We start from the raw sequence: 24615 nt of genomic DNA on the forward strand, positions 1-24615 counted from the left end.
CTACTACTGCTACTACTACCACTACTTCTACTACTACCACAACTGCTACTACTGCTACTACTGTACTGCTCTACTACTACTACTTCTACTACTACTACTACTACTACTACTACCACTACCACCACTACTACTACTACAACTACTACTTCTACTACTACTATTAATACTACTATGAGTACTACTACACTTCTGCTACTACTACTACTACTACTACTACTACTACTACTACTGTACTGCTCTACTACTACTACTTCTACTACTACTACTACCACTACTACTACTACTACTACTTCTACTTCTACTACTACTCCTACTATTAATAATACTATGAGTACTACTACTACACTTCTGCTACTACTTCTACTACTACTACTTCTTCTACTGATGATAATGATAAAAATAATAATTGATAATAAAGTAATATTTTCGTGGAGGAGTCCTTAACTTCCATTTTGATACAATCATAGAAGACACATAAGATAATGAATAAGACCAACGTCATGCTTTACAATCTAACTGTCATTTATTTGTTTACAAGTTTTCGACCTGTCGCCTCAGGCATCTCTCAAGTGATATGACAATTATTAAGAATATCAATCCTGTATGATTGGGTCTTTCGAGTATGAATTTGATATAAGAATCCAAACTGTCTGGTTAGTTATAAACTATATTTGTATACGCATTGCTTTGGAAACACTATATGAATTATTATTCTTGCCATATACCATCTCACTTCAGGAAGACCTCAGGCGACAGGTCGAAAATGTGTAAACCAATAAAAGGCAGTTGGAATTGAAAAGCATGACATTGAGAAAATGTTGATATTTCATTACTCTTGTATTCCAACGAGTTGACTATAAAATATTCAGTCAAAACTTAATTTCGTTATCAACTGTTATGAAAAATATTTCAAAATGTGGACTTTACTTGGGCTGTGTATTATTTCATCCTAAAACACTCTCCTCAGTGTTCCATGTTCATATTCATCAAATTATAGAGCTGCAATACATTCCCTGACGTCTTCGAGATAGAACGTCTTTGCATCTAAACCAATTTCATTTTGCTTTGTCTTTACAGGACGAGCCTAAGCAGCAAGTCACATTATTTTGTTCAATGAAGTTGGTGAGTTGTGTTTGTATTTAGGTAATCAATTCCAAAGAGTACTTCATAAAACCAAGTATTGACTTTGAAAATGATCTGAATTATCAGAGAATATAACAATGCAGGCGCTAATTTTCTTCTGTAGTTGAAATACCAGTATTTTGCACCTAGAAATTCCATGCAAATGTACGTTTTGATAACTAAATCATACATACTTTTTGGCATGTGCCTGTCGATTCATGAGTAGTCTCATATATCCTTCAATGCTTATAATAATCATAATTGCTTTGACATTGAAACTACCATCCGTCACGGGGGAACTTTTAACATGTAGGTCTGCTGTTGATAATTAATTGCGTTGTGTTATGATGTTATTTTCTTCATGCAAAGATGTGGACAGATGAGTATATCACTTGGAACGAGAGTGAATATGGAGGGCTTACACACCTAGACATAGATATGGATGAAATATGGCAGCCATCGGTCACTCTCATCACAAGGTAAGTAACTTCTACACTTCATTAGGAAACTATGGTTAGGGATATCCCAGTAAAATGAAATCCATCTTCCCTTGATATTCAAACTGTTTCCTATTTCATGATTGAAAAAAAGAAAGAAAGAAGAATATGCATATATGATTTGAGCTAGACAAAGAAGTGGTCGATGGTCAACATCATCATTTATTAAAGTCAGCATTTTCCCACTTACGAGGGGTTACTCTCTTTCGCGCCATGATGTCACTCCCTCCCCTCCACTTCTTGTCTTCTCGAGCATCCTCCTCATTTCGACTGACCTTACAGCTTTCACCTCACCACATTTGTCCATATTAATATGTCATTATTAATGATTTTTGTGTAATTCAGTATAATTATGTTGCCAGGCAAAATGTCAGAGGTAATAATGTCAGAGGTAATTATGTCAGAGGTAATAATGTCAGAGGTAATAATGTCAAAGGTAAAAATGTCAGAGGTAAAAAAATGTCAGAGGTAATAATATCAGAGGTAAAAAAATGTCAGAGGTAATAAGGTCAGAGGTAATAATGTCAGAGGTAATAAGGTCAGAGGTAATAATGTCAGAGGTAATAATATCAGAGGTAAAAAAAATGTCAGAGGTAATAATGTCAGAGGTAAAAATGTCAGAGGTAATAATGTCAGAGGTAATAATGTCAGAGGTAATAAGGTCAGAGGTAATAATGTCAGAGGTAATAATGTCAGAGGTAAAAATGTCAGAGGTACAAACAAAATGTCGGGGTAAAATCAGTGCCGTCATAAAATCTCAGCACTTTATCGTACACAATGTCGAGATGTAAGCTACTGGGCCAGTCTATTATATTCTCATTATCATCCCAGCAAAGACTCTTATGAATAGAAAACATAAAGAAAGAGACATCGATGCTTCCCCCCTCTCGTCAATACTTTCGATAAACCTAATAAACAACCATTACCAATATTCAACCATGCTTTTGGGGGATATTCAACCTGTATAACATGCTTTTGGGGGATATTTTTACTTCTGACATTTTTTACTTTTTTACCTCTGACATTTTTACACCGAGCCATACTTATAGTACTTATCAATTTGCTGTTTTAATCCTGTTTTACACAGCAATAGTGACAATCATTTGACCATGTTACAACGCCTAGGACACGTCTCGTCTACTGGTAAGATCACGTGGTTATCTTCCATTATCATCACCACTTCTTGTATGTTAGACGTGGAATTGTTTCCATTCGATGAGCAGCTTTGCACCATTGAATTTGGTCCATGGGCCAGAGACCGTACCAAGGAGGATATGGAATTCTTTTTTGACGAAAATGAGATGTCCGCACAGCGATACCGTCAAAACGGGGTGTGGGCCATCGTAAAGGATACAGCTCAGCGTAAACTTCGCAATTACTCTGGCTTTGCTGAGCCTATTGCTGAGATACATTACTGCTTTTGGTTCCAGAGGCAATCGAAGACGTATGTTTTGAGCATTGTCATCCCGTCAGCATTGCTTTCGTTGTCAACCATGCTCATCTTTCTACTGCCTCCCGAGTCCGGAGAGAAGATCTCATTTGGTATCACTAATCTCCTAGCTATGGTACTCTTTCAGGAGACTGTCCGATCTGCAATGCCACCGACAGGCTCACCGATCTTTGGTACATTTTTTTCTGTATACAATCTTAACATTAGAATAAGGATCTATCGCTCGACATGAAATTCTTTAAAAAGTGACTATGAGTTCATGGATTAGATTTTCTAAAAAATCAACACTCCAAATATGGTTGCCTTTATATCGGCCTTGGTAGAAAGACTTTTTCCAAGCTATAAGAATGTTTTCTTTTATTTGAGCATTGGTCTACATGTACATCCATAACCCACTACTTGTAGTGGCCAAAATTAAAGTGATTGAATCTTTGTGCAGCACAAAACGTACAACCATTCGGTAAAATGGTCTAAAATCAGACTATTACTTAAGTGATTGCAATCACCTAAGACGATTCGACAACTAATGGTCGTTATTTTCCCACTAAAAGCCATTTTCAAGCCATTTTCAAGCCCTTTCGTTTTTGAGGGAAGTTCTAAATTAGTATTGTCTTTCAAATGCCCTCGGAATTTAACTTTTCATTTTTGGCCTTTAAATGGCACATAGTAACTTTAAGATGATATTTAATTGCAGTTAAACCATTCACGCATGAGTGAGCGTAGCTATTTAACAACGATTGAGCCTCTGAAAGAAAATTGCAAAAATGGGGCATCCGGCCATTCAATTCTTGATAAGCATTGGAGGTATGATATGGTTCGTCCAAGATCTTTGGTAAAAAGGGTAGGTATTGTGACTGTGCTTGTCAAAGCCATGCAGTCCTCAGACTTATTTGACATCCGGAGCAACATCCTTCTCATTCTTTCTCATTCTTTCTTTTCATTGTTGAACAAGAATGTCTTAAAGATGCACATGTCCATTAACATTTGGATGGCTAATTGCTCTTTTTTGCATTTTTTCTAATGGTTAAATGAATGTGCCAATACAAAAATGAAAGTTCACAACACTATCTTTATTGATGTTGGTACAGTAGTGATTTTTCGTTAGATTAATATATATTTTGTTATATTTTAGTGAAGGTTTTTATGAAAGTCTTAAGTAATTTTGCCGAGTGTATAGTTACCCATTTCCATTATCAAGGAACTCTTTTTTTCTTCATATTCCCAGCTAATTACATCTGTGTCACAGTTGTGGTAGCCTGTACGTCACTGATCTTCGAAGCGATTGTCCTGCGTATGTACAACTTAGGTGATACCAGGACAGTACCTGCATGGCTGTACCGGCGTTGTTGTTCATCCATGGTGACAGATAGCGTGCCTATGGACACTTTCCTGAATTTAAGAGACAGAGGTAACGCAATACCTTCACCTAAAGATCGTCAGCCTCCTCAAAACGATTTTGATGGATTGATGGGTCGTCAGGCTGATGAGAAGCAAGAGAGCGGAAAGGAGTGTATATCAGGAAACCTCAGACAGGACAAGATAGAGGTGAATCACACTGAACATCATTCTACGCTGAATGCAGTCAGGATTCGTGGCACCTCGTCTGAGAATGCTGAGAAGTGGAAGAGAGTAGCTACATGGTTTGAGAAGAATGTGGCTATTCTATTATTGATTGTAGTCTTTGGGAACATGTTGGCTACTTGCCTGGTCATTGTAATCAAGAAATCAAAGGCATGAGCGGGATGAAATGCAATCATCAAACGTAGCATCACTTGAAATGCAGATTACCGTGTGCTTTCTGTAGAATAGTCCCTTACATATTCAGACCACAATTTCTATAATCCCAGTCGATGAGATTAGCTGTTGAAATGGCACGGGATCATATACTAAAGGCATATAAACAAACCGACTTTAAACCGACAGAATTATTATGGACAATATATTGACCTTTTAGGATAATATTTTTTAATTTGCTCTGTCTGTGGTTAATGTCGGGACGGTCTGCTCGGTGTGTGACCGGGGTATTACATATTATGTTACAAGGTATCGAAACATAGTTGATTATCTGCAACATAGTGTTGCGGGAATCTCCATTCGTGTACAGCGTCCATTTTCTTTTGTGGTTTACTTTTTATTTTGTTATCAAGCGTGGATTTCACTTCCATTGCGATATTGATAACAAAGTATGCCCAACTTTGGTATCTTCTTATCAAAAAGTTGTGACCTATGTGACCTTGAAACATTGTAACAAGTAGCTAATACTCTGTCTAATGATTTTGTGCTGCTACGGACGACTGAACAGCAGAATTAAAAAAAAGTATTGTACAAATTGTCTTGTACCACATTTGGGCTAAAGCAATGAATATGGGTCAAAAGCGATTAGGTGTGTGTTGTCTTATTCTAAAAATGATTGCTCACTTATTTACTTTGAAAAGAAAGGGTGTTAATACCACAAACGAAAATGGACGCTGCACTGCTAAAACCAGGGTAATTATGCTGCATTATTGTAGAGCGCTTAGAGACTTCAGATAAAGTAAGTGTTAGGCGCTATATAAGCAAATATAATTATTATAACAAACTAATCGTCAAGGAAATGCTTATTTACGAGCAAAATTTATGATATTCTTTCCTTATGATGATTAAAATGTTGTCTTCGTTCGCATCCCTCGTTTGAGGTAACCCTTCTCATTAGGTGTTACAAAATAGATTAAGTATATTTGGGATGTTAACTTTTTTTTTTATGAAAGTCTATTTCTAAGTCGATTTCGTTGCTATTTTCATATGCGTTCTTTCTTGCATTTGGACTAGGTAACCTTTAAGTTTGATGCGCAATTCGAGATAAACACCATATGCTCCTTACCCGTGTGAAATGGCGCAGCAGACAAGTGAGCGGAGAGAAATAAAATATCATGAGAGAAGACATTAGCAGGCTCTTCAAAATAATTTGAGGTTATCCTGTGGATTGAAGCAAGGTTCTGTGTAAGCTTAGATACTTTGCATCATTTTGAACAATAAAGCACTGACGCACGAGGCTTAATTTAACTTTTCAAAGGATATATGAGACCAAAGAAGCACATGCATATAGCCTGGACCCACATTCGTTCCATCAGCCCAAACTTGGTTCAAGGCGATATTGACTACAATTTTTAGAGATCCTGGTGCTCAGGCAGTCGTATAATGAATTTTATGAATAGGGTATTATCTGACAGAATAGAAGCAATTCTTTATCATGAAATAGATTTAAAAGTCATATTGGTTATGACTTTTTAATTAGGAGCTACCAAAGTTGGGAACACCTTTTTGTTGATAGGCACATCATGATAAAGAATCGAAGTTTTGGCGGTAAAGGTTAATGCCCTCAATATTTCTACAGTTGTAACCGCTTTCATTTGTAAAATTATGGTGTACCATATTCAGATAAGAGATTGAGGGAACGCTCTTTAATAACTATGCATACTTCTCATTCTGGTGTATTATATGTGTAGGCCTATATCGGTGCTTGCATATTAGGATTATTACCATTGTGCAAACAGTGCAATACTCAAATTGTTAGCAATTTTTACGGCAATATCGAATTCAAAATGTTTATCGAGTGTTCAAAAGTATTATTTAGCCTTTGTCAAGGCTTTGCAATAACGAATAGCACTTTCCCTGTTTTCTTTCTCTTTCACTTTCAATGTATTTTACTCTTCGGATTTCATCTCCCTATTCGCCATTCCTAACATCCTCGAACTTCAATCTACACCCCTCTGTAATGCATTTCCTTTCATTCTTTCAGTCTTTTCCCCCTCTATTATGCTTCTTTCAAATTAAATCCATAGTAACAATGGAGGTACCCCCGGTTTCCGACCTCAGACAACTACTGGTTGATGGTCAAAAAGAGACTGTAAATGATTGCAAGTTTTCGGCAAGGTGGCTGTTAGACCATATTGGTCTGCGGGGTAACCTCGCTAGTCGTAACGACCGCGTTTGATAAGGACCGCTATTCCTAACGTGGAACTTCAGACATGTGAAGGACCGCTATTCATAAGACGGAGAGGGGTTACTATTCATAAACGCGTAAGGACCGTTATTCATGAGGACACCTATTTATAATGTGAGATGAGGACCGCTATTTATAATTCACATCGAGCGCCATTACTCTCAAGGACCGCTATTCATAACACGAAGTGAGGGTCGCTATTCATAATACGAGAAGAGGTGATCCTCTTTTCTTATTATGATTAACGAACTCGATTTTGTATTATGAATAGCGACCCTCTTCTTCGATTATGAGTATCGGTCCTTTACGAATGGTGACGCTTATGAATAATGAACCTTTTCTCAAATTATAAATAGTGTTCCTTATGAATAGTATTCCGTATGAATAGCAGTCCTTATGAACAGCGGTCCTTAAGAATAGTGGTCCTTAAGCTATGGTCACAAATCAGAGCGGCGACCGACCGATTAGTAGCCTGCTCGGTCGCCCCTGGAATTAAGGCATCGCCCAGCGATTTTTTTTGAGAAGTCGAGCAGGGTGTAGAGCCCCAGCGGTGCCTGGGCGGTGCCCTGTCGATTTCCCTTCGGTCGCCGGTCTAGTTTAGGTCAAAACTGGGCGAAATCGCAGATTTTTTTCCGCGCGGTGTCCCGGCAGTGACCGACCGGTGACCCACCGATTCCTGAGCAGTCTCCCACCGGCCGCTGGCTGATTTTAAAGATATTGCACGGCGGCCGGACAGTGATCAACGGGGCTCCAAAATACGCTCGGTGCCCGGCCGGTCGCCGCCCGGGCACCGAACTAATCGAGCGTTTGCTGCCGAGCGATTTAGGTCAAAAATCGAAGCACCTAGGTCAAAGGCTGCCGACCGATTTTGGACTCGCTGCCCAGTGACCGACTGATCTCCCAGCGGCGACCGCTCGACAGCCTTTGATCTAGCGGCTTCGATTTTTGACCAAAATCGCTCGACGGTGAACGCTCGATTAGGTCGGCGCCCGGGCGCCGACCGCCTGGCCACCGAGCGTAGTCTGGGCGGCGAGTGAAAGTGAGCAGGTGCCGCCCGAATTTTAACTCCGCGCTAAAAATTCAGCAGCGACCGAGCGATGCCTTAAAAACGAGCGGTGCCTGGGCGGCCGCCGCTTGGTGACCGGGCAAAATTGGCTAAAAACTCGCCGCTCGGCCGCCGAGCAGGCTACTTTTGGGTTATGTGACCATAGCATAATGAATAGCGGCCCTTACGAATAGCGGTCCTCACGAATAGCGAGCGGATCCTTGGTCTGCTAGAAATGTTGGAGCTGAAGAAGAATTCCACCCGGATATGCGGTAGCCTAGAAATGTTTGAAGTTTTCATCAGTGGAACACAAGTTGGCAACACTGACGTATTTTGCGAGCTCCTCTCCTATTTGCTCTGTACAAACATTTTCATAAACTTTCCCTTTTTAAAGTTATTGATGTCGGAATAGATTTGTGGCATACAGCGGTTCTATTTGCAATAAATATATTCAGGGTGAATTAAAGATTGAACATTTTATTTAGGAAAAATATAAATTTTTGAGTTTTTTAGTACAAGACAAATGGGAGGGAGGTCGCAAGATACGTCACAGAGTTGTCAATTTGAATTTGATTGATCGCACCTTCTAAAATTATAACTGTTATTTTTATTGGTTTTTGCTTAAGCTTACACTGACCTGTTTCTTCCATTTTTCTCCTTCTATTACAACCATGTTATTATCAGAACGTACTTCCCCTTGAATGGAACGGAATCGGACCTTTGCCAAACTAAAGGGATCAGTAGAACATTTTCAATTCTCCCACTGTCATCATTCTTTATTTTCTCGCTTCATCCAGCGTGAACAAAATCTAGAGGATCACATTTGTGCTTGGGTAGACATGTGTGTATATTTGTGTGCCTGTGAGTATTTTCATTTTTCGTATACAATTTTACATCTTTCTTGTATATCATTAAAATTACTTTAAGTAATTATGTATCAAAATAATGTGCGATTGGAAATTCTAAACAAGTCTTATTTTGGACCTCTCTTAAGAATTTGTTGTTTGGTTTCGAAATATGACTAACATTATAGGGACCAGCTATCGTGTTATATAGCAGGTACATGTCAATTCAAAATTTTGCTGTTGAGAGCCCTCCAAAGTAATTTGTATTAAAAATGAAGTTGTGTCCATAACTAAATGCTTTACACCAGGGTGACATAGTGGCTTTGTTCTTGAATAGTACTACTTTATTTTCTCTAAACTATTACAGTTACATTCATCCATAACTATTCATAACATGTGGAGTTGACAAGAATGTAGAGAACAGATTAAATAGTGAACAATTATACATGTACATGATTCCATAGGTTTTTTTTTTTTACTTAATACCACTAACATAATATATGAATATATTCTTTTTTTTGCAAATAAAATGCCTTTTCACATGATAATGCACAATCAAACATAATTTCAGATTCATGTACAATTTATAAATAGGCAAATTTAGATTTTATAAGTATTTTTGTAGTTTCAAGGTGAAAGGAATGTACTGAATTGAAGATACCAATCATCATTACTACCACCAACATAATCGTCATATTTATCATTATCATCACATCTATCATTATCATCAAATCAATCATTATCACATCATCATCATCATCACCATCATCATCACCATTATCATCATCATGTGCGTAGTCAGCACCGTCTCTCATTGTGTCTTTACATTACATCTAAAGGTTCAAATCGTTGTTCATCGAGATCAAGATCCTTCATTATGCATCATTAACAACTTTATCAACTATTCATCATCATCATCATCATCATCACCGTCGTCATTATCACCACTATCATCATCACACTCGGCGTAACTGCATCATTATACATTCTATCATGTTCCTTTTCCATTGGAGACATTTCAGAAGATATAGCATAATTCAAATTGATATGTACATAACTCATCACAAATCAGTTACCCCATATCATATTGCTAGAGTATTTGCCTTCCCTTTTATACAAGAAACATGGGAATTAATTTCCTAGATATGATGAAAAAAACAATTAAATTTCGATTTAAGGGGGTTAATATGGAATGGCTTTTCAGCAGGTCTAGGGAATAAACTCGAGGAGAAAGGTCATCTGAAGTTGAAATAAAATCAGGAATGGACGTCGACAACATTTTAATTGACCAAAGTGTACAATTTTTCTTTAAGCCTAAACAAGGTCAAGGGACATTAATTTTGAGAAGTTTTCCAATAAACATTCCCCTCTTTTGATTATAAGGGTGCAAACATAAATTGATTAGTTGGCTAAGTCTCTCTCTCTCTCTCTCTCTAAGTGCCATATCGATTAACTTTTGCGATCATGCTGTTCCACAACCCTCGGTTCCTAGCCTTCTGTATTAGTACCACTCCTAGTTCTTTCACTCCTCTCTCTTCCAACAATTTCTGCAGACTGTCCATCCAAAGTATCCTCCTTCTTCCCCTACTCGTTCTTCCCACAATTTTCCCTTTCAAAGCAAGATTCTCTAGGCCTTCTTTACGTGTAATGTGACCCATGAACTTCAACTGCCTAATCAACATCTCACGTATCGTTTTCCTTTGCACTACAGCTTGTGTAAGAACTTCCTCATTACTAACTCTGTCAGTCCAGGGGATTTTCATCATTCTTCTTAAGAACCACATTTCGCAACTTTCCAAACGCTTTTTAGTATCAGAGGCTAAAGTCCACGTTTCACTACCATACATAAGTACTGGGAAGATATAACAATTCAATACTCCTATTCTGGTCCTCATACTCATTGTTCGATTTGTCAGAATTTTGCCTAGCTTTGAAAATGAAGATTTAGCGAGATCTATCCTTCTCTTGATCTCTGTCTCACATCTGGCATTCTCGGTGATCATGCTGCCGAGGTAGTTAAATGAGGAGACTTGTTTAATAATCTGTTCTTTCAGTTTCAAGTTACATTTTGGACTGCTCTTCTTAGAGACCACCAGGCACTTTGTCTTTGTATAGTTGATCTCTAGTCCCATTCTCTCACTTTCTTTTACAACTACATTCAGGAGACTCTGGAGATCTTTCTCTAATTCAGAAAATAAAACAGTGTTATCAGCATATCTAATATTTCTCTATATCTTCCCTATTCCATCAAATCACGTCAAAACATACAAAGAACACCTCCTTAATCTAAATTCCCGGTAGGCCTTCATCCATCTTTTCATATGCAAACGATTCAGCAGTTGGGTCATGGAATTTCTTAACGGGCGTCATCAGTGGGTCCTGGATCTGGTCAAAGAGAGCACTTAGTTTGGTCTGTATACCATTCGAGCCACTGGGTCCAACAAACCTACTGATGTCAAGAGGATTGGTCATCACAAACAAAGCTCGAACCACAGCACCGTTGTGGTCCTGCAAGCAAATTAATAAAACACATACACATAGTTTGAATTCTGAAACCAGCCTTTTTCAAAGACAAATTAAAAATCAGTAACAAATCTGCTGATAACCAATCAGAAGCGAGGATTTTAGTAGCTTTTAACAAAAACTATCATTTGTCACTGATGACAAGTTTTGTGAAACACCCCCCCCCCCCAGTCTTAAAATTGACGATAATAATTCAATTCAATTCAATTCAATCAAGGTTTATTAAAGTCATGAATGGCAGTCATAGACTGAATCGTACATGCTAATAAAGTAGTAATAAAGTAGCCTTAAAAGACCATTCATGGTTTATGGATGCGGTTAAAATTCATTAATGTCAAACCATAAAAGGAAGAGACCAAACATCGCAAATTTCAAACTCCAATTGAGATCCTTAAATAAAATAATAAATACAAATTCTCTGCCTAAATATGTTGATAGAATATATAATTTCCTCGTAAAATGTGGGCCATCATGGAAATGATAGGAGAAAGATTACCCTTTCAACGACTACGTTGGCTGCAATAAGTTCTCTATCATCGGCACCAAGCGTTCTGAGGTGACACAGAGCTCTACGGAGGTCCCGAACCATCAACCTTTCCTGTCTCTCATCCAGATTTCCTCCAGAACTCGTGAAGAACGTAGTAATGGGTTCGATACGTTTGTGCTGCTTCAAAGAAGTATGTGGGATGATGCAGTAATCTAGGAGACGTTCTTCTCTTTGTGTTAGCACAACGCCGTACTTTGTGGTCTGTGTAAGACTCATCGAATCTGTAATGCAAATAATGTAGGGAACTCGCAAAGAAGTCATCATGTCATGCATTGAGGTCAATATGCCGTTTTAAATGCATCGTGCAAATTTATGAACTACTTATTTGTTGTTACCATAATAAAGATATTTTTTACCCTTGTCCAAACTGATTTAAAAAATAATCGGAATAGACATATCTTGAAATCTTCCAAACTTCCACATTCTTTGTATTGATCAACATGCATGGTCTATATTTTTTTTCATTTCATGCTTCATTTTTGGAATGGGCTATTTCATGGGCCTGTGTCATTAATAATACCACCCTAATATTAGACTATACTGAATAGTGTTCAAAATTATCCTAACAAATTAGTGATTCCGAGTGAACAAGGAAGTAATATGATCTTTACCAGTATTCTCCCTGGCCTTGCGTCGCCTTTGAAGGACTGTTGAGAGTGTGTAGAGATACGGGTTGAGTGCGGAGTTGAGGGGTAGGATGAAGACAGCTGTCCAGGCATAGATGTCAGCTGGGATCTGAACCAGATTAGAACTAGCCAGAACGCCCATGATAATGATAGGCATCCAGCACACAAAGTCTGTTCCAACAACCAGCGCCATCTTAGTTGTCAACTGCATCTGTTCCTTCATCATGGAGTTGCTAGCAGCCCTAAAACATTAATTGTAGAACCATTAAGGAACTGATATCGACAGGGGCGCCGACGGACAGAGGGAGTGGGATCACTGTGGAATTAAACATGTTTAGCCTCAACGACATCGGTAATTAACTTGTCCCTTAATCTCAAGGATCGACATATATAAGCACGATTTATTCGAAGAAGTTACGGTACTCTAAACACATTGGCATAATGACTACTGATCAGTACGAACGTATACATGTATATACAATCATGTTAACCCATGATTATGAACAAAGCTGCACTCGCCGACATTTGTATGAAATTGAAAGCAATAAAAAACATGTTCATACATCTTGGCTTTCATGAATCCTAACTGAAAGTGTGGTTTGCATATATATTTAGGCCATATACATGTATATTAATTCAGTCCACGTCCTTAACGTGTCGCTCATAAAAGCACAGTTTACACACAAACACACCCACAACGCACGCACGCGTAATCGTCCACCCACACACACACTTACCCTAAACTTTTGATTCTCAAGTGCGACCTCCTGACACTGATATAGATGACGAAGTAACAGAGGAATGTCAACATGAAGCAGATGAAATTTGTACAGATGAAGACAACAATCGAGTATTCCCATCCTGATCCTGCTAGACGATCGCTGGTTAGAGGAAGTGCTAGGCAAACGCTGGACTTTCCGTAGAATTCGCTAAAGTATTCTACAGGCAGTGCTGGAATTATACTGAGGAGCAGCGAAAAGGTCCATGATGTGATGACCAGGATGTAAGCTGACCGGAGAGTGAGATGGAGTTCGTTTTTGAGCGGGAACACGACAGAGAGGAAACGATCAATGCTGATGAGCATGACGAGCAGGACGGACACCTCGCTTGATAGTACAGAGAGAAATCCAGCCATCTTACATGTGACGCTGCTTGTCCATACTTGGGCATGAAGCGCGTATTTGCCTCGATAGTGTGAATCTGCACCCGCTATTATCATCATGTAGAGACCCATCAGTAGATCAGAGATAGCAAGGTGTGTGATGAACATCACCTAATCATTCAAGTAGGATTAACAAAAACAATATTTATATGTTAAAAAATTTTATCACATAAAAATTACGTTTATGATCCAAACACAAGAATATGATGGGTCCATTTTATACCACGTAGATGTAAATCGATAGAATGCAATCGAGAACGTGAAATTAAGACAATAACATCAAATGATAAATCAAGTTTTAGGTCACTGATTGTTTTGATTTTGTTCAATTCCGTGATTCTGTCAGTACCCATGGTGTGTAATTTTTAGACTGTAATTTTCATCATTCAAATTACAATAATCTTTTAACGAGTATATTTTGACACGAGTCGTATCTATGAGCGTTAGTCAATTATTTAATTTTATAGAACCACAAGAAAAAGGCTCTTGTGATCTGCAAATTTAGATCATGTCCTTTGGCAAGACACTGTGCTACATTTTCCACACTCAACCCAGGTACCTGGCATGAATTAAATCTTTGAAATGCCAGAGCGCCGTTATGGCAGCACAGTTAAAGCCGGGGTAATAATCTCCAAGTTTGGAAGCACTTGGTGATTGTAATAAGCGCTATATAGAAACTGAGTATTATTATTATAAAATTATTCATTACAAAACAAGATAATGAGGTAAGCATTAAATCACCTGGATGCGATTTTGACCAGCTTGTTTTCGTCGGACGAAGCGAGCACCTAAGGCCAAGGCGTTTCCGACCAAAGCACTAAGACCCAAGATCCACATGAATGCCCGAAGTGAAACGTCTTTAAGAAGATCAGCACATGATGAAAACCGGTTCGTGTATCCCTCACATGAGGCAGTTTTTGCGAGACAACAAAAGCCAAACTCATCGGTTCTTCTGTAATAGACAGAAGTGAAGAATAAATATACATATAATCGAGACAAGTTAAAAGGTAATCCTTACATTGTAGAAGTAAAGGAGGAAATGTTAGACCTGTCCACCTTCATCTGTTTTGGTATATATCAGCATTGCAAGTTTTAAAATACATTTTAAAAAGAATCTTTCTAGTTTAACAATTCCGTTCTACATGTTTGATATTGGCCCGAATTAGCTGAGCTTCATTGTAAAGGTGTTGAACTTTCTCCTACCGTACACTCCTTATCTTTACCTGGCTCGAGAGTGGTAAATGGAGAGCAATATTTATATTACCACAATGAACTTTAATGTACCGCGGCAGAAATTCAAAACCTCTTGAATTTATGGTTTAATGGCGAATCAGTTTCCGCAAAACAATGCAAACATCTTTCTATCAGTAGGAAATGATTTCAATATGATTATATCCAAAATGTACAAATAATGGTACAGAAAAGAGGAGCAGGAGTAATTAAAAGAAAACAGAAAGTACCAAATTATGTGACCTAGTTGTTTTTTCAGCTATGTCAGTCTGGAGACAGATCAAATGATTGATAGATATATATGTTTTTTGATTAACGACCTTGGGGGCAGAGTCTTCATTAAAGACCTTATCCGATGAAAATAAAACTTGATATTAATGGAAAACGGAATGAATGTAGAATACAAATATCAAGTAATTATAAGTATTTATCCTTCCATTATTGCACAAAAGCAAATTAAAACCTCATTTTCCGCACCCCTCCAAATTAAGGGTCAACAGGGGTCAAATTTGCCAAAGTTACAGTGACGACATAACAAGTGGACCCGAACGGTTCACGTATATAGCTGACGCGATGAGCCGTGCTTAATTAATGTTAAGTCATTGTGAATATGCGTACTCCACATAAGATGATGTCATCAAGTCAATAGCAAGTTTTTGCGTCGACAACTTCCGATTTTCAAAGCTTTAGATTTTGAGTTTTCAGAGAGATGATACTCTCCTGAGCCCTGACAGACACTAAAATGGCATATAATTGATATAATTGTAATATATGGTTTATAAGCTCTCCGTTGGTATATAATTCATCGGCGATTTCATTATTCAGTTCGGAATTGGTCTTTAATGTTCAATGAAAAAGAATAAGATTAATCTCCTGAAGTATACCTTTCTCTACTGTAGTTTATATAAATACATATGAAAAATGATGATGTGACTTACAATCTTTTCAGATTAACAAGCGTCTTAAATGCCTCGGCGACTTCTGCATTACTTGATTTGATGTTGATTCCAAAAATGTCACTAAAAATTAAAAAAAAGAAAAGAAAAGAAAAATGAAAATAACCTGAACATACGCTGCCAATATTGGAATGACGGATCAATCCTTGGAAATATCCATAATGGAATGCTATTATCATACCCCACATTTCCAACGTGTGTTTGATGACCTTTTGTGCCATTACACCTAATGGAAAACTATTTTTAACTTCAAATATAACGGTATTTTACAATGAACAAACACAAATATGTAACTTGAACATTAACAGTATTCAGTTACATCAACAGTTTTATTTAAAAAAGTCAAATTAAGACTTTTAGTCACGATCAAGCCTTCCATGAAAACTTTGGATTTACTTTTGTCTATTTATCAGTTCCTTTGCAGTTAACGCTACATAAAAAAAATATATATATTTCTAAAAACTTTGATAAAACAATGTTGAATAACCCATGCAGACTAAGAGGTTTTACACAGAATGTAAAAGTGGGTACTGAAAAGCGTATGATCTACAAATTCTCTTAATTACAGGGGGGGGGGGTTATGGTTTGCAATGGGTGGTACACGAAGAAGACACATTGCCACTATAACTATGATTTCTCTCATAAGATAGTTATCAGCTTAGTCGTTTTTACTTACAACACGGATAGTCTTGTAAGATTCTGTAACACTGCTGCTTCAATAGCTAACACTGAGTTCATCGAGACGTTCCTGTGAATGAAAGGCAGAAAAGTACGAAAATTGTAGTTACCTACGTTAGAGGTATATAAAATAAGGAAACCTCTGTGAGGTAGTATTGGAATAATGCATCAATAACATAATCATTATTGTAACATGGCTGGTACCCAACCATTTGACCATGACGATTGACCGGAATATTTGGACATGTCCATCTCAAAATGATGCTCTGGGTTAATCTGTAGATTTCTGCTCAAATATTAACATTGTCTCACTCTTTGACTAAAAGGAAGAAGCAATATCAGTAACAATAATTGCTTCGACCAAAGGTTTGCACGCTGTTTCTTTTCTCCTTCAGCTTAAACCTTGAACAATCGACTGACTTGATGTCTTATTTGTATTTGAATGTAGGTGAATATGTATAAGTAGACATAAGACTGTCACTATTATCACTGAATACAAGTACAACGTAATACTGAAGTACATGCATTGTGGAGACTAAAAATTGAGTTTAAATACTTACAGATTACGCAAATTCCTTGTCTCCAGAAAGGCTTTTTCTGGTATCTCCCTCAAATCGGTGTCAGATATGTCTCTATGGAAATTAAATGGCAAATATTAAGGATATATAAGGTGAAATATCTTAAACCATACATCGGTTAAATTGTGAGAGTTATCATATTTATTGCAACATACGCCTTCGATTTTTGTAGCTTCATCTTACAAGGTATTCTCGATTCCTTGAAGGCGATTTGTTCCTTGTTTTTGTTCGTCATTTCGTTTTCCGTCATTTTATCTGTCCAACTATATAAATGCAGTGAGAAATAAAATGAGAAGGCCTCCTAAATGATTCCAGTGATGTCTTAAAATGCTTAGCACCGCTATTAAATATACCTACACATATTAGGAATATAAATGAACCACCTTGTTTCCAGATTATAAAGTGCATATAACACATGGGCCTAAACAAAATCCTTAACAAGCAAAATATCTTTCGTGTTCTCAGTGGATAAAAGTCATAATCATTTCTGGGTTTAAGGGGGAGGTTGAGGCGAGTGACTGTGCCCTCTTAAATCATCCAATAGTGACGGGTGGTATACCAAAATCCAGGGGTCGCAACCTGTGACCCTCTTATTACACTGTATGAAAAATGTTAGCATTTGATAAAAAAATAACTCGAATTAAATCATTAACTTACAATTCAACCAAGTAAATATAGTCTGAAGGCCAGAAAGACACAGTTTTGGCACGATTATCACCAGTTTCATTCATGCTTCGAGTGAAGATCCTTGAATTGGATTCCGCCCTTAGTTCTAACTGAACATCATAGTTGAGTGAGATGACACTACAATGAAAGTAACAAAATCCGTTCACTATTAGTTAGTCAGTAATATCAATAATAATAATACTAATATTCCGTTTATGCTACGGTCACAAAGGTTCGTACGAACGATAATTTCGTACGAATCTCCTTGTTTTTCCATTATCTTCCCGAATTTCCATTGTCTGAAAATCGTTCGTACGGCGTTCGGAGCAGTTCATAATGGCATTTGTGACCGAGGCTTTATATAGCGCTTAATACAAATGTCTCTATGCGCTTTACAGATATAGTATTACCCCGGTCATTGGATTCAGTGCTTGCTCGCACACACTGTGCAAAATCTCTACTCCCTGGGGAGTACAAGCGCCACCTGCTAATCAAACCACAATAACTTTCGCATCCTACCGGGTACCCATTTAACCTGGGTGGAGAGTGGCAAATGTAGATCAATGTCTTGCCAAAGGACATTAGTGCCGAGGCGGGACTTGAACCGCGGACCTTGTGATCCACAGTCCAGTGACATATCCACTCGACCACGACACCTTAAACACATAGAGAGAGCAGGAGATTATTTTGTTTACATATTCTATAACTAAGCAGAACTAATTATTTTCAATTTATGTTTATGATTATGTTAATTCCCAATTTCGTTGTTACCTAAAGTACTCTAATATTATTCATGCTTTGTTGGAAAAACATACATGAGTAACTGGACCATTGAATTCATCTGTCTGAGAGTTGAACATTGTGAACTTTTGAACGTATCAGCAAACTTAACCCAGTTTGGTTAGTCGAATCAGATATAAAAAAAAAATCGATAACAAATAAGAGAGTTGGACTTAAATGTCAACAATACTTGCATCTTTAATATTTAATTAGTTACTGCACATAGGATATATCGGATGGACATGTGATTTACAGCCAATCATCTGTCCAATAGAATTAGTCAATACTTGACACACAAATCCAAGCTGATGTTAGCTCATTTTGCTGGCCTGTTCTTGCTCGACGAAAATTGACATTGATCTTATCTTGCCAATAAATACTTGTTAGGCAAAGATTTTTGTGATTTGGTTTATTTACGCAAATGGACTATGAATAACAAAGCAAGTGGAAATCGTACATAACTTACATCTTTCTGGTGTTGTGTGGAAACCTTACATGTCCGTTAGTTGATACAAAATTGCACCTCATGGTGAGACCAGTACATTCACACTCACTGGGGCATACAACATCTGAACAAATTAGAGATTGAAGAAAACTGTATCAACATTTTGTTATACCGTTCATTACTGAAATGTACAAACAGGTATCCGATGAATATGAAATTCATCACCAGGGCCTTTGTTTTATTTACTTTCAGAACTAACTGAAACGAATTGATATTAGGATCCCTTTTGAAAATATTATGTCTGGTTCTATACCAAAGTTTGTTAAAATGTAAACATATAAATAAAAAAGGACGATAACTGTTTAAAAAGTCCTGGAAGAATAAGACTCACATATCGTATGTAAAACAACACAAGACGATGAAGATGATATCGCATATTCCCAAACTACACGTACAGGTAGTATTCATGTTTTGGAAAAGGACAAAAGGATATCGAGTACACTTTTGCATCCGAACCACAGAAAAGCAGAACATTGTAGAACGCAATGGTTACATAGTTATTACTACAGTACATATACGTTTGAACCATTTATTACTTCTTTCTATCTATACTGTGGACAATAAATACTTGATATGTCATCATCTTACCACAGAAGAGCTCATCATCTCCATCAAGACAATGCTTGATACCGTCACACATCTCAGATGGAGCCACACACTTATTGTAAGTCCGACACTTGTAGGAGCGGGAGGGGCATGGCGCAGGATATCCAAAGTTGAAGTCTGCAAATAAGGAAAGAAGGTATTCCGGGAAATGCATTCTAATTCTATTTCTACGCAGATTCTTGATAGACCGTTTGGTATATATCGCCGGGTGTTTTGAACGTCACACCCGGTGTATTAAGTGTACATCACCTTTTTTTTAAATATTAAATTCGTACTTTCAAACTTCCAAAATGAAACGTAAACTGACACATGCCTGGCACCAAAGAGGATCTCAAAAACAATACCCAAAAAACAATTGGTAAGAAACAGATGACGCTGGACCAATGAGCTTGTAGCAGCGAAAGTAGTCACTGAGCCCATATACAGCTTTTGATATCTTGTAACTATGTGTGAATATTTCTGTTTCTCAATGCACCTGGGAAAAACTTTTCCTATTTGGTTAAAAGAGAAGGTACTCTTTTATAGGAAAGATCAACATCAATGACAAGGCGCATTCTGAATATTGCAAACTTGAGCTGACTTGAGTTAGAGAGAGCCTTTCACGCGTTGAAGGTAATTCTTATTTCCAATTTTTGTTTTAATCGTTTGAAACCAGCCAAATTATGATGTATTGTGGGACATGGCTGTCGACACATCGGGACATTGTGAACAGCAGATGGTAGTATACGAAAATCTGAAGTAGTGTTAGTAGAATACCCTGCCTTGAACTGGTAAAATACTTTGTTAAAAAAGAAACACTCTTATAATTATCTCACCTCCACATCCTGCCTCATCTTCACCGTATGGACATTGGTTGATAGAATCACACCTATATCGCAGAGGAATGCAGTAGGATGATGGACACTTGTAGTGATAGGCTGGGCATTCGAAATTGGCTGAAAATCCAAATTGATCAAAACAAAATATCACATTATTAATATTTTTGGTCGTATCAAGATCAATGACAAGGGCAAAATTTTACAATAAAGTGGGGGAAGGGTCATACATAATTTTGTTATACGATTTTCTACATAAGTTGCTTTCATTTACGTTGGATGAAATGAAACTGTTGTTTCTTATTCACTTCGATAACCTTACATTGCAATAATGTTTTATATGAGTAGCCCTACTACACAAGACTTCGAAAACAAAACAAAAAATGCCCTGAACATGGTTTTTAATGTGATACTTTTAGCACATTTAATTAGTTAAATGTTTCCTAAGAAAAATGGTCAAATCAAATATTTTGATGAGCTGTTCATTAACACCTTTTTTCACCAAATCGAATGCGAAACATCAAGAAGCAAATGTCTTTGCAGCCTTACCACATACACTGTCCCGGAGATGTGATACATCACGGCATCCTTTCACATAGCCTAGCTCATCCAAATCAAATATACATTTGTGGGATGTAGTAATGCATACCCCACTTAAACAGCGGAATTCATCCGGTTCATTACAAGGAACGTCACCTGAGAGAAGCACAAAAAGTAATACCTTCATCATCTTGTTAAGCCTCTCATTTTAATGACTTTCGATCACCTTATAATCGCAATCAATACACCCATTTGACACATTACATACATTTTGAATAATGTGGGTCATCAGTATTAGTTGTTTAGGTGACGGAAATGCAAGGAGTTTTTCCTAACTTACCTAATTTTCTGATTGGCAATCTTTATTTTCTCCGCACTCCGAGACTTTTTGCAATAATAATAATAATAATAATATTTATAAAGCGCAACATATCCATCTCTAGAGATGCTCAAGGCGCATACAAATAATTTAAATTAATACTCAACATACTTAAGATTAGAGAAATATTAAATGTTAACTTGCATTAGATCATACAACTTCATGGTGCCGAGGTACATGCAATGTGGCACAGTGTGATTGTTTGTTTGCATGCATTGTATAAAAAGAACATTGATATTTAACAATATGCATTGAGCATCAGGTGAGTTTTAAGCCCAGTTTTGAAAGTAGAGAGAGTGTTGGCAGTCTGAATAGAGAAAGGTAACTTATTCCACAAATAAGGAGCTGCTGATGCAAATGCTCTACCCCCAATTTCTTTGGTACGTATTTCTTTAAGTCTAATATTATGTGATGAACGTAAACCAGAACAACCTGCAGAGTGAGGTGATAGAAGGATGAAATATATTCTGGAGCTAAATCATTTAGTGCACGATAGGTTAAGAGTAGAATTTTATAGATCACACGCTGTTAAACAGGGAGCCAGTGCAGAGATTTAAAGATAGGAGTAATACAATGTATATGATGATCTTCTGGTGTTAGTTACAAGGCGAGCAGCAGCATTCTGAACTTTTTGCAATCGGTTAATTTGGTTGGCGGGTAGTCGAAAGAGTAATGAATTGCAATTATCAAGGTGCGAACTGTTGTGTGGATTGAGGTGAGAGATATTGCCTAATTACACGGAGATTACAATTGGCCAGTTTAACACAATTTGAAACATGGGTTTCAAGTGACATGGCAGAATCAAAGATCAAGATTCCTAGCTTGATGTACAGGAGATACAGTGGCAGAACCAACTTGAACATGAGAAACCTTAATTTTATTGAGCTGTCTATGTTGCCAAGAAAAATGAATTTTGTTTTTGCATCATTTTGAATCAAATTCCTCGTATAAAACCATTCTGAGATTTATTTGGGGTTCAATTGTCTCTACATTTTGCACTGAGCTATGGTTTACCAACAACACATTATATTGAAAATAATATCACTAGTGATATTCGTTAGTCTTAAGAAATAAAATACTAATTTATAATTTTACTACTTGAATCACTTCTATACTACTCCTACTACTACTACTACTACTACTACTACTACTTCTACTACCACTACTACTACTACTACTACTACTACTACTACTACTACTACTACTACTACAGCTACTTCTATACTACTAATAACACTACTCTATATGATGGATGTTATCATGTCTTATTATATCATCTTTTACATTTATGAATAATTTACCTAAACATAACTAGCCTGAACATTGATATGAATCAAGCCTTCAAAATACCACCAATAAAGTCCTTATCTGTACAAGAATTTTAAGGAAGTAATTGAGGAAGTTCAAGTAAAGATTAAACAAGAAGCAAAGTGTTAATAATAATTTTTCTTACCACAATCCGTTTCATCTTCAAAACCATTGCCTATGCAATCCACCAGTCCATCGCATTTAGCATACGAAGGTAGCCATGTTCCGCTATAGCACTGGACGTTCCCCTTCTCTTCATATTCTGTACGTATAGATAATATTTATGAGAAGATAATAATTATCTTAAGACGATGACATATACACTACGTTATAACGAAGCAAATGGGAAATAGCAATACAATGACAGGCAAGATACTGTAACGATAAAAACTAAACAAAACAAAACAAATGAAAATAAACAAACAATGAAAACGCACACTTAAATAAACGTATACTATTTCTTTTAAAATATTACAATCTTCAATTCTTCCATTCCATTAATTCCGAAATAAGGCTTTACAATCGTATGCTGTGCCTCAAATGGCATTTTCATATGTCATCACAAAAAACATAATCGCATAAATACCAGCTGAATTTTGTAAACGTTATATCGTTGCAATATAAAAAACATAAATAAATTATTATAAACAGTCAAATTGTTTGTTTCAATTCATGAATGCATGTGAAATAAATAAAACCCAAAGCTAATGATACATTGTAAAATCAAGAAAGGACGTTCTTCAAACATTTGGTTAATCTCTAAAATATTATCCCGTTCGACGCTTTAGACATAATTATCAACCTCACAATTTGACCGGAAAAACAAACTTGTTTGACTTGCTCAGAAAGGAGAAATAGAGAATCAGAGTATTCGAGAGAGATAGCGGTGATATTTTGTAGGCATATCACATTTTGGTTCATTATATTATTAGTAATGTAGTGGGTGTGTTCTTGTATCACATACTATCTTGGCAATGCAGCTCGTCTCCTCCTTCTGCAGTCGGACAGTCTACTATCAAGTTACACCTCTTCCTGGTATCGATACACTTTTCAACATCACCGCAAAAGAATTCGCCATCTCTGCATTCACTCGGGAAGACTAACAAACATCCAATATTTGAATTAATCAATCGATTTGACTGATTGTTTATTTGTATCGAGAAGTCGATTTAGTCAGTATCGCTGGGAGGCCTGCATTAAACCTTACACAAATCTACGCCACTAAGAACTTTCATAACGGCGAATCAGAATTTAAAAAACCACAACATATTTAAGGCTAAATATTACTTTACAAAATATTACAATATTGGAGGCAGGTGTGGTTTTCAATAATGTTACTTTCTTAACAATAGCTTCCTAGATCAAATCTAATGCCAATATTCTGTTAATCAACGAGTAAAGTGAACTATAACAAAAGGTGGTAACTGAATCTTTATTTTCTAGAATATGAGAGTGATACCGTTTCTGTATCGTTCCATGTCATGATTGTTAGATTACTTAGAGGTATTTTTTAAATGAAGTAAAATACAATCTGTGAACCAAGTAGTCATATTTGTATTTTATATAAGTTTAATCTTGATTTCGAGTTTAGAGAAGACAAGCATTTTCATGAAATTATGAAAGCGAATGGAGTGGAATAAATAAAAGAGAGGGAAAGTGTGTGTGAGGTAGTTACAGAGGGGAAAAGAGAGTTACATAGAGAGAGAAAGAGAGGGCTAAATAAAGAGAAATATTGAGAGAGTTACATAGAGGGAAATGGAGAGAGAAGAGGAGAG

The 24615-nt window shown here is 36.9% G+C and overlaps 2 protein-coding genes across 2 annotated transcripts in view; one reads left to right on the forward strand and one right to left on the reverse strand.

Moving 5' to 3' along the window:
• The window catches only part of LOC100893084 (neuronal acetylcholine receptor subunit alpha-7-like), a 13955-nt gene extending 8163 nt beyond the window's left edge, over positions 1-5792 (forward strand). Inside the window, exons 3-6 of the mRNA XM_003731806.3 lie at positions 1078-1122; positions 1492-1601; positions 2707-3242; positions 4295-5792. Of these exons, the coding sequence (XP_003731854.3) occupies positions 1078-1122; positions 1492-1601; positions 2707-3242; positions 4295-4806 (1203 nt within the window). The 3' untranslated portion in view covers positions 4807-5792. The remainder of the gene's footprint in view (positions 1-1077; positions 1123-1491; positions 1602-2706; positions 3243-4294) is intronic.
• Positions 5793-10545: 4753 nt separating this feature from the next.
• The window catches only part of LOC105438462, a 34060-nt gene continuing 19990 nt past the window's right edge, over positions 10546-24615 (reverse strand). Inside the window, exons 16-30 of the mRNA XM_030998416.1 lie at positions 23805-23939; positions 22986-23102; positions 21163-21309; positions 20614-20733; positions 19781-19915; positions 19154-19256; positions 17899-18045; positions 17224-17295; positions 16662-16733; positions 15968-16048; positions 14541-14751; positions 13375-13910; positions 12623-12879; positions 11961-12232; positions 10546-11449 (exon numbers count right to left, since the gene is read on the reverse strand). Coding sequence (XP_030854276.1) covers positions 11228-11449; positions 11961-12232; positions 12623-12879; positions 13375-13910; positions 14541-14751; positions 15968-16048; positions 16662-16733; positions 17224-17295; positions 17899-18045; positions 19154-19256; positions 19781-19915; positions 20614-20733; positions 21163-21309; positions 22986-23102; positions 23805-23939 — 2627 coding nt within the window. The 3' untranslated portion in view covers positions 10546-11227. The remainder of the gene's footprint in view (positions 11450-11960; positions 12233-12622; positions 12880-13374; positions 13911-14540; positions 14752-15967; positions 16049-16661; positions 16734-17223; positions 17296-17898; positions 18046-19153; positions 19257-19780; positions 19916-20613; positions 20734-21162; positions 21310-22985; positions 23103-23804; positions 23940-24615) is intronic.

Source organism: Strongylocentrotus purpuratus, unplaced genomic scaffold (assembly GCF_000002235.5).
Source record: "Strongylocentrotus purpuratus isolate Spur 01 unplaced genomic scaffold, Spur_5.0 spur5_scaffold_5, whole genome shotgun sequence".
NCBI lineage: Eukaryota > Metazoa > Echinodermata > Echinoidea > Camarodonta > Strongylocentrotidae > Strongylocentrotus > Strongylocentrotus purpuratus.